Source organism: Lepidochelys kempii, chromosome 5 (assembly GCF_965140265.1).
Source record: "Lepidochelys kempii isolate rLepKem1 chromosome 5, rLepKem1.hap2, whole genome shotgun sequence".
In the NCBI taxonomy this organism is placed as follows: Eukaryota; Metazoa; Chordata; order Testudines; family Cheloniidae; genus Lepidochelys; species Lepidochelys kempii.
Window position 1 is genome coordinate 61,795,985 of NC_133260.1, and position 10,908 is coordinate 61,806,892.

The 10,908-nt window shown below is 43.0% G+C and overlaps 1 protein-coding gene across 1 annotated transcript; it reads left to right on the forward strand.

Annotated features, from left to right (window-relative positions):
• The first annotated feature begins 2,108 nt into the window (after positions 1 to 2,108).
• On the forward strand, positions 2,109 to 10,031 carry RFESD (Rieske Fe-S domain containing). The gene is made up of 4 exons (XM_073344543.1): positions 2,109 to 4,507; positions 5,113 to 5,293; positions 5,393 to 5,427; positions 6,212 to 10,031. The coding sequence occupies exons 2-4, from the start codon at positions 5,116 to 5,118 to the stop codon at positions 6,479 to 6,481; spliced, it is 483 nt and encodes a 160-aa protein (XP_073200644.1). The 5' UTR covers positions 2,109 to 4,507; positions 5,113 to 5,115; the 3' UTR covers positions 6,482 to 10,031.
• The last annotated feature ends 877 nt before the right edge of the window (positions 10,032 to 10,908 follow it).

The following is a 10,908-nucleotide window of genomic DNA, read 5'->3' on the forward strand; positions in this document are numbered from 1 at the left end:
GGCAGCTATGGCCTCATTCTAGGTGGGGTGGGTGTGCCTCTGCAAATGAGATCAGCCCCTGAAGTTCTTTTCCACAACTTGCCACACCTCACCACCAGATGTCAGGGTGGAGCTCATCCTGACACTGCTTACATTTCTATTAAAAGTCTTCTTGTAAGAAAACTGAATGCTTTTTCATTGTTCTCAGATCCAAGGGTTTAGGTCTGTGGTCACCTACGCAAATTGGTGAGGCTTTTTATCCAACATTTCCCAGGAAAGGTGGGGGGTGCAAGTGTTGGGAGGATTGTTCATTGTTCTTAAGATCTAAGGGTCTGGGTCTGTAGTCACCTAGGCAAATTGGTGAGGCTTTTTACCAAACCTTGTCCAGGAAGTGGGGTGCAAGGTTTTGGGAAATATTTGGTGGGAAAGACATTTCCAAACAGCTCTTCCCCAGTAACCAGTATTTGTTTGGTGGTGGTAGCGGCCAATCCAAGGACAAAGGGTGCAATATCTTGTACCTTGAGGAAGTTTTGACCTAAGCTGGTAAGGATAAGCTTAGGAGGTTTTCATGCAGGTCCCCACATCTGTACCCTAGCGTTCAGAGTGGGGGAGGAACCTTGACAATCTATCTCTCCATTTCATTTTATAGGGAGCCTAGGCACCTAACTCAGGCTTTGTGGATTGTGGTTTTGTTCCTGTGATTTTCTATGTGCCTAAAAGTTAAGCACCACAATGCTCAGTGATGTGTTATCTGAATCCCTTTATAGATCTGGGCCTATGTCCTTTAAGATTTTAGAATTAGTAGATCTCATCTTCTAATTTTTATTCATAGATTGGAAGAGGAAAATAAGCTTTTCTATTTTTTTCAGCTCCAAATTAGTTTCTTAACTTTGAATGAACTAGTCACTCAAGTGAATAAATTGAAATGAAAAAAAATTCTCTGCATCTGCAGAAGAGGCCATTGCTATCAAAAGTTGGTTTAGTACTTCAGCAGACTCTGGTTCCAGGTACTTAGCCCGTGACTTCCATCATTCAGGGGTTTGACTTTCTTTAAAATTTCAAGAGCAAACAGATCCTACTTCATATTATGTTTTTATTTAATTTAGATTATGTCAATAGATTATAATAAGTTTATGCGTTAACATAGGTTGCCAATTATATAATTAATTTTAAATAGGCTTATTTTGGAAAAAAAACCCTGTATTCAATTTAAATTTTAAAAAAATCATTTTTTATTTAAAAAGTCCTCGATTTTTATCCACATTGGTAACAAATGGGTTTGGGAGAGTTTTTCACTGTATTATTGTAGCTGCACCTGAATCCAGTCAACATCATCAGCTATGAAAGTTTCAAGTCTAAAGCTGAATTTCTAGGCTGTTAGCACTAAGTGGCTTTGTCCCTCTTTCTTAAAGTAACATGTTCCAAGGGCCTTGATGCTGCAAATAGTGATGCACGCGACGTGCTTTATACAGGTGAGTAGTCCCAAGGACTGAAACTTGTCACCCCTGACTTCAGTCGCCCTATCTGGTGAGAGACCAATGTACCTACAGAACCCAAGAGATGCCCCACCTCTACGGTCCGCAACAGTGAATCCCAATGAAATGATGTGATATTTACAAGACAGCGGGGGCCGCGGGGGTGGGGCGGAACCAACCCAGCCCCTTAGGACAGGTCTGTCACTGCTGAAAGTAAGGGGAGGGGCTCACATGTCCGCTACCGGCTGAACAGACATGGATAATGGCGCTTCCCCACGGGCTTCTGGATGGCAGAAGTCTCCCCCTCTGAATTTCTGCTCTTTCATCCCAAACGTCTTGCGAGCGAGCAGCGCCAGCAAGGGCCGCGCATACTCTGCTTCCTCGCCCCACTGGCCAGATGCGACCCTCACATCTCCCTGCCGTGCCAGTCCACAGCGTTCAGCGCGCAGTACTCAGTCTCCCCGCTAGGGGGCAATGGAGACTAGCTCCATCGCCGGGATTCCCGCGAGTCACGCAGGATATGTGCTCGTCACGTGTCACGTGGCGCTCAGGGCTCCAATAGCCTGGTAGGTCTCTGGTCACGTGTTACTTCGCAGCCCTTCTGTGGTGGAAGAGTGTCTCGCCGCTGCCGGACCCTTACCTGGGTGCGTAGAAGCCGGTTCTAGTGGCGGAGAACGCGTGGCGCGTGTTCTGTTATGCGACCTATCAGAGTCTGAGCGGTCGCAGTGCTTGCCGGGAGTTATAGTCTGTGCTCGAGCGCGGCGGTTGCCGGAAGTTGTAGTCTCCCGAGGCGGTGGGCCCTGAGGCTGGCTGCGGCGGCGCAGCGATGCCTCGCGGCCCGGCTGTGCGTGACGCACGTTGGAAGAGGGGCTGTCTGCAGGGTAGTGACGGCTGGGCTCCAGAGCGCGCTGAGGCAGCGCTGCCGTCATGATCAGTCAGCGCCCTAGGTTGTGCGCGTGACTCCCCGCTCCTCCGCCCGGTCCAGAGCTCTGTCCGCTCTGTCAGCTGCGGGGCTCGCGCCAGGCGCGAACGCCAACGGCTGTTAAATGTGGGGCTCGTGAGCCCCGTCGCGGCTGCGAACCGTGGGCCGAGCCCGGCCGGGGAACTGACGGAGCGGGCTCTGCCCGGGTGCTCCCGCTTCGCGCGAGGCCCCAATTGTGCCGGCACCGTTGTGTCCCCTCCGCCGGCCAGACCCAGAGAGCTCCCGCCCGCGCCTAGCCCTTGAGCCTTGAGCATGGGGGCCCGGGCGATGGCGCTCCCTGTTTTCTGCTCAGGCGGTGGGAGTCGGGGTGGGGCTGGGGCCACGCTCCCCTCGGCCTGGCAGGGCTGCGGGGCAGGAGATGCTGGATGGAAATTTGAGGGCGCGGGCCTGCCCCGAGGAGCGGCCAGAAAACTAGAGCGCCCACAGCGGCTGGTGGAGGGGGAAGCTGGCTCGGCCACTCCTCTTTCCGTAGCACTTCAGTGGCTGGGGGTTAACTGGTAGCTGAGTGTTTTGAGGAGAGAGCTGCTGCTCCTGGCGGGGGCTAGGAAGCGCTCCAGCCAGGCACAGAGAGGATGAGGAGGAAGGATACCAGAGGAAGGCTGGAGTGGAGTTTTCATTAGGTTTCTGTCATGCGATGTGGAATCCCCCCTCTCTGCTGCTCCCAGTGGGCAAGGAGCCTGCTTCCTCCCATCTGTCAGAGCCAGAATATCCACTTCCAGCTAGTTCTTCACATGCTCACCACCAGCTCCCAGCTGAGAGTTGCCATTAGTGGGCTGAAAAAAGGGTCTAATTATAGTTTGCCCTTGGCAAGAATCCCTTGGCTCTCTCCCTCAGTGCTAGAAACCCTTCCTCGGCCACAGTGCTTCTTAACAGACTTATACTCAGATTCAAATGGTCAGTCTCAAGGGCTTTCTCTGGAGGACCTGCCGTTTGTTGGGACAGTTTTGGTCCTGCAGTTAATTGTAAGCACATATGCTAGTATTTACATATCCGCCTGATTGTGCCTCAAAGTGACGTTTAATGTTTAAATGTTCGCACTTGCCCCAGCTATTAAATGTGGGTGCCAAAACATGCCAGCAAAATCAGAGGCTGAGCTGAAGCCTTTTTAAGTCTGAATCAAACTTGGGTGCATGCCTACATTTAGGCAACCAAATACATGTGGCCTGATTGTCAGAGGTGTTCAACAGCTAAAACTCCCATCAATCTTGGTGGGAGTTTTGGGTGCTGATCATCATGCAGAATCAGGCACCTTCGTGAGGATGAGAATGCCTAATTGTAGGCACTGTATTTGAAAATTTTGGCCTCTGTGACTTGCTGAAGGTTACATACTGAATCAGTGATATTAGAGATCAGGAGTTTACAGTTCACAGTCTTCAGAATATTTTGTACTATGTTTATTTACAAAGCAAGCTGTGAAAGAAGTGAGTAATTCTCAGGATAATGTATTCCTGTGACTAATAATTACGATAAAATCTTAGCTAGAAATAGAAACATGGTATGAGCTGAAACACAAATGGATAGGGCTGCCTGAAGGAGCCGTACTGCTATTAGATTTATGCATAATCAGCTTGTAAGTAGCCTGGAAAGTACCATGGTGTTTACACCAGCCTGCAGGGGCTGTGACATGCATATTTGATTTAGAATTATTTGTTTGCCATGCGTGAATTAACATAGGAATGTTATAAAAAACTTCTAAATGCTGTTTTAAATGAGTGTGACTCCACAATGCCTTCTGGAGAAGGCAGCTATGAGATCATTATAAGGAGTAAAGAAGCAAACAACTCTTATCTTCTGTTATCAGCCCAGCCAAAGCCTTCCTCTATTCAGTTCTTGCAAAGTTCACTTCAGCCATGTTGTGTCCCACACAAAGACTGCCTTTTTTTGCTGTTCAGACCAGTTCCACTGTCTTTTAGAAAGCCTTTTTCAGTAAAGAAGCACTTATCAGAGCTGATACATAGAGGAGGCCTGGATGTGATGGAGCTATAGAGGGAATTGGTGCTGCTCTCATTACTTTGCAACTTCATTTCTTCATCCATTCTTCATCTCCGTCATGCTCTAGTATGGATCTAAGGTACTGATGTGACTTGATGTGTTGCTGAGGAGCTACATTGCTTTTATCCCATTTAGAGCTTGATTCTGTCCCACTTTGGTTACTCCCCTCTACCCTCCCTTGTGCCCATTCTTCTCTGTACATAACAAAGACTTTTTTTTTAACTTTGTTTTTCTTTTGCATGTAAACTTTAACCCTTTTATTTTTTTTAAATCCTTGTATATCCCCAACCTGGACATGATCTAAAAAATAGTTTTAGCACATTTGTTTTTGTTTATATGGAGTTTTTTTTGGGGATTGGCATAAATGAATTAAAAGAGGTTTAGAATCTAAGTCTCATTTTGCCCCAACTGCAGTGTTGCTGTTACCCAAGCCCTCAGTCTAGTAATGAACTTTTAATTAAGAGGTACCATGACATTTGTTCTTTTATCTAACAGACTGGATATACATTGTTATGAAGCAGGGATGTTTTATTAATATAATACAGATATATTTTCATCAAAACTTTTGCTTATGATATTTTGGTTAAATATCTTTATGAATGACTTGGTAACCAAAGTGTCCTTGTTTAGAAACCCTAAACTTTAATTGTTTTATAAAGTGGCTTTTTACTATTTTAACTAAAGGACATGGATTTGCACAGCTCAGTTGAAACACCTGATAAAGTGAAGGCTGATGCTCCTGTATATGCTGGTAAGGAAGAAGACATAAAACAGTCCCAAAGAATAACAGCTAGTGTCCATGACAGAGAAGTTGTCGTTTTCTACCATGAAGGGAAATTTTATGCCATGGACCGTTACTGTTACCGTAAGATTGTTTGCACTCTTCATCTTGGTGTTTATGTAACAATTTTAAAGTAAGCTAGTGTGAGTGTTGACTCTAATTCCATATTCCACTATGTTTCAGATGCAGGAGGTCCTTTACATCTTGGAGAGATAGAGGTATGTAACATTCTAAAAATAACACACACAATTATTCAGAATCTTTTTACATTTTAATACCAATTTTATATTATTCTCTCACTTTGGGCTAAATAATGTTCTTGGTAACACTGCAGTAATTCTACTGGAATCAGTGGGGTTACTTTGGATTTACACTGGTATAGCTGAAAGCAAAATTTGGCCCTCTCTCTCTATAATGGACCACTATCTTTAACAGTCCTTAATTTTTCAATGTCCACAATGCTCTCAACTCCCTGCTGGCTTGAGGGACAGGAGGCCAAGTTCAGGTACTTTTGAGACAAATAGTTTAATAATCATTTATTATTAGGCACTTACTAGAGACACTTACTTTATAAAACACTGACAGCATGCTTTGTGTTTGCACATCATAGAGAGATGTGGTGTATGTCAAAATGTGAGTAAGTAAAAGCATCTCCAGTCACACTGTTGAAAATAAAAAATGGCTATTATCTTTATTATCTGGAGTCTGAAAGAATCCCTGTCATCTATGCACACACATCCCATTATGATAGATTATTGCCAGTTAGGGGCATTATGGGTTTTCCTCTGAATCTTCTGACATTGGTCACTGTTGCAAACAGGCTATGCTAGCTGGATCAGTAATCTGATTTGGTATTCCAGTTGTTAATTTTAAAAACAGAACCTGGTGTTCCTGCCATGGCAGTACAGGGCATTAAAACTAGTCCACAAAGCTGTGTGTTGGTCTAGAGATATTTCATTAGAGAAGAGTAAGATTTGTGGGTTGTCCTAATTTTTTCCCCAGGATGTCAATGGACAGCCCTGCATTATTTGCCCTTGGCATAAGTATAAAATTACTTTGGCAACAGGAGAAGGATTAGATCAAGCCGTAAACCCTACAGAACCATCAGCAACACCAAAATGGCGATCAAAAGGAATAAAGCAAAGAACTCACAAGGTTACTGTAGACAATGGAAGTGTTTATGTGACTCCTTCTGACTTATCTATCAGCTGTGACTCTGATTACTATGCTGATAAGTACAAAAAGACTGGAAGTTCTGATATGAAAAAATAATGCACATCCTGAACTTCAAAATCAGTGGCCATAATGAAAAATATCAGTGTGTGTGTATATAAGGCATCATCAGTATATCAGGATGATATGCAGATTTTTTCTAGATGTTAATATAATGAAATACCAGTGTTAATCTTATTGCTATTAGAGCATTAAGTAATGTAGAAATGAGTAAGATCATAAACAAAAGTTCAAGACCCTCTTTAGAATGAGTTAGCATTGTGCCAGTGCAGTTTTATATTTGTCTTTAATAAAATACAAGTTTAATGTATGTACATTAGACTAGTTTGTAATATTTGAAGTATTAAATCTTCCATTCCTATAGTATAAATCTTTTAACTTTTAGGAGGAGGATTATTATACTATTGCATTTAATTAGTTTATAAAAACATCTTGAAATGTTATGGTAAATATCCGTTGAAGGATAGAATTTTTTGTATACATTAAATAGTTTAGAACTATAATAATTTCAATGTAATTGGGAGATATTTTTAAAAAAATATTATATTTGCAGGTCAGGAGAAAAACCTATTATTTTATCTTCTTAACACATAGGACCAGAGTTTCATAAAGTGATGTACAAAGCATTTGTGTGTTGTAATGTGCTTTTGCATGGTTACTTTTGTGTGTGCAATTACCCCAGTTCTGTTCTAAATAAGTACTTATGTCTCCTTCATCATGGTAGTGCCTGAGCACATTCCAATAATCAGTTAACCAACATGACATGTGAGTTCTCTGTCACCCTTTCCTCTGGAGGAAAATTGGATGTGTCATGTAGAATTTTGGTTTTGGACTATTTTAAAAATGTAAACACTTATCAGAGGGTGTCATAAATATAAAGGGAAGGGTAACCAGCTTTCTGTATACAGTGCTGTCATAAATATAAAGGGAAGGGTAAACCCCTTTGAAATCCCTCCTGGTCAGGGGAAAGCTCCTCTCACCTGTAAAGGGTTAAGAAGCTAAAGGTAACCTCGCTGGCACCTGACCAAAATGACCAATGAGGAGACAAGATACTTTCAAAAGCTGGGAGGAGGGAGAGAAACAAAGGGTCTGTGCGTCTGTCTTATGCTGTTTTGCCGGGGATAGACCAGGAATGGAGTCTTAGAACTTTTAGTAAGTAATCTAGCTAGGTACGTGTTAGATTATGATTTCTTTAAATGGCTGAGAAAAGAACTGTGCTGAATAGAATACCTATTTCTGTCTGTGTATCTTTTTTGTAACTTAAGGTTTTGCCTAGAGGGGTTCTCTGTGTTTTGAATCTAATTACCCTGTAAGGTATCTACCATCCTGATTTTACAGGGGGGATTTCTTTATTTCTATTTACTTCTATTTTTATTAAAAGTCGTCTTGTAAGAAAACTGAATCCTTTTTCATTGTTCTCAGATCCAAGGGTTTGGGTCTGTGGTCACCTATGCAAATTGGTGAGGCTTTTTATCCAACATTTCCCAGGAAAGGGGTGTGTGTGCAAGTGTTGGGAGGATTGTTCATTGTTCTTAAGATCCAAGGGTCTGGGTCTGTAGTCATCTAGGCAAATTGGTGAGGCTTTTTACCAAACCTTGTCCAGGAAGTGGGGTGCAAGGTTTTGGGAAGTATTTTGGGGAGGAAAGATGCGTCCAAACAGCTCTTCCCCAGTAACCAGTATTAGTTTGGTGGTGGTAGCAGCGGCCAATCCAAGGACAAAGGGTGGAATATTTTGTACCTTGGGGAAGTTTTGACCTAAGCTGGTAAAGATAAGCTTAGGAGGTTTTTCATGCAGGTCCCCACATCTGTACCCTAGAGTTCAGAGTGGGGGAAGAACTTTGACAAGTGCTATAAAATCCCTCCTGGCCAGAGGCAAAACCCTTTCACCTGTAAAGGGTTAAGAAGCTAAGGTAAACTCGCTGGCACCTGACCCAAAATGACCAATGGGGGGACAAGATACTTTCAAATCTTGAGAGGGTGGAACAAAGGGTTCTGTCTGTGTGATGCTTTTGCCAGGAACAGATCAGAAATGCAAGCCTTCCAACTCCTGTTAAATTAGTAAGTAATCTAGCTAGAAAATGTGTTAAATTTTCTTTTGTTTAATGGCTGGTAAAATAAGCTGTGCTGGAGGGAATGTACGTTCCTGCCTTCGTGTCTTTTTGTAACTTAAGGTTTTGCCTAGAGGGATTCTCTGTATTTTGAATCCGATTACCCTGTAAGGTATTTACTATCCTGATTTTACAAAGGTGATTCTTTTACATTTTCTTTAATTAAAATTCTTCTTTTAAGAACCTGATGGATTTTTCATTGTTCTTAAGATCCAAGGGTTTGGGTCTGTGTTCACCTGTGCCAATTGGTGAGGATTATTATCAAGCCTTCCCCAGGAAAGGGGGTGTAGGGCTTGCGGGGATATTTTGTGGAAAGACATCTCCAAGTGGTCTCTTTCCCTGTTCTTTGTTTAAAACGCTTGGTGGTGGCAGCATACTGTTCAAGGACAAGGCAAAGTTTGTACCTTGGAAGTTTTTAACTTAAGCTGATAAGAATAAGCTTAGGGGGTCTTTCATGCAGGTCCCCATATCTGTACCCTAGAGTTCAGAGTGGGGAAGGAACCTTGACAGAAGGTATCTTGGATAAGGCAGTTCAAAGAAGCGTGTACCTAGAACTTGGCGCAGAAAGTAGCAAAGTTTGTGATAGAGGCACTGGGGCAGTTCATTCCACAGTCTGACTAGTCCCCGAGAAAGCTGTGCCTCTTGGACAGATGAGCTTTGCTCATATGGTAGAAAGCCCCATTGTGCCTGAGGATCAGAGTTGTCAAGCACAGTACTTATCCCAGAACTTTAGGAGATCTTTCAGATACTATGGGGTCAGGCCATTCAAGATAAGTACCAAGACCTTGAACTTGATTCAGTATTCTGGGTGAAGTCAGTGTAGAGAGTGGAGCACAAGGCTGATGTGCTTATGGTAGCCAATGTTGTTGAGATGTGCTGCAACATTTGGTACTAGTGGAGTTTCCTAAGCATTGAAGGCTTCAGGCCCAGGTATATTGCATTATGGTGGTCCAGATAGGAGCTGGCAAAGGTGTGAATAACTGAGGGCAGGTCATTGTCTGTCTGCCAGGATGATATGGAATCTCATAGGCAACTGGAGCTGGTAGAAAGCATAACTCATGTTTTGTGTTATGCAAAAGCTTAGCATCATTGAGGAATCCAGGAACATTCATAAACTACAGAGTGACTTCATCAATTAGGAACATATACCTTTAGTCAGAGGAAGGTATTTGCCTCGTTCCTGTAAATTCTTCATAGTGCTTTTCTTTGCCCACCAACATATTCTTTTTCTTGCTCAGTGTCTGCTTCAACCAACTATTCTTCATCCAGGTGCTGATCTAATCAGAGTACTGGGCCATCTTTGTTTTAAGTGGTATAGTTGAATCTGTTGAAGGGTGGTGTTACGCTACACCCCATATTTTTCATAAACTATTGTTATAATATTATAGCATTCTTGCAAGATAAGGCATGTGAAATATTGTTGGAAAAGTTACAATTTACTGAATTTGATTATCCTATTTGTATGCATGTATCATTTTTGTATCTAAAGTTAGGAATCTTGACTCCATTGAATACATCTGTACTACAAAAGCGTTTGCACCTGGGGAATGCCCACCAGACAGAATGCAACCAGTTTGGCTGGCTAGCTGGGGACCAGTCAATGGACCATTAGGGAGAACAATAGGTCTTTGAAGATACTAATCTCCCACCTTCCTCAGAAGCTTTCCTGGGATGCTACAAACAACCTCTGACTCATGGCTGCTTTGATACTGCAGGGTCATGTGATTGTCACCTGGTACTAGACTCCATGGTAGAATACCAGTATTTTTCCACGGAGGGTGGTGGTGGTGGGAACCACACTGGAAAACAAAGGATTCCTGCCATATGTAAAAGCTATTTAAGGCTAGGGAGGATTAATCAGCATTCATTCTTCATTGAATTCCCCACCCACAATGAGTGCAGGAAAAGACAAAGGGGGGTGGGGAGAAGGACTGAGCCCAGGCTGGAAAGATGTCTGGCCTGTGAGAGTAATGCCTGGAGTTTCAAGCTGCAAACAAGAGCAGCTTGCCTTCAAGAGCCTCTGCAATCTGCCCAAAATAATATTTAGGGTGAGAAACTACTACTTGTAACCAGTTTCTTTTTTTGGTATCTTAAGCTTATATTGTGTTTTTTGTTTTATTTGCTGGGTAATCTGCTTTGATCTGTTTGCGATCCCTTAGGTTTTAAATGATATCTTTTGTAGTTAATAAACTTTTTGTTTTCTCTGGAACCAGTTTGTGGAACTTATAACTGGGGGATCGGGGGGGGAAAACTGTGCACATCTTCCTCCATATTGAGGAAGGGAGTGAATTCCATGAGCTTATGCTACTGTACAGTTCTCTGTACAGTGCAAGACAGTATAATTTTGGGTTTACACTC

Excerpts from the sequence above, each read along its gene's own strand:
- RFESD (XM_073344543.1), top strand. The coding sequence starts at position 5,116 with ATGGATTTGCACAGCTCAGTTGAAACACCTGATAAAGTGAAGGCTGAT. Across the intron at positions 5,294-5,392 it reads CATGGACCGTTACTGTTACC|ATGCAGGAGGTCCTTTACAT; the intron begins GTAAGATTGTTT and ends ACTATGTTTCAG. Across the intron at positions 5,428-6,211 it reads TACATCTTGGAGAGATAGAG|GATGTCAATGGACAGCCCTG; the intron begins GTATGTAACATT and ends TTTTTTCCCCAG.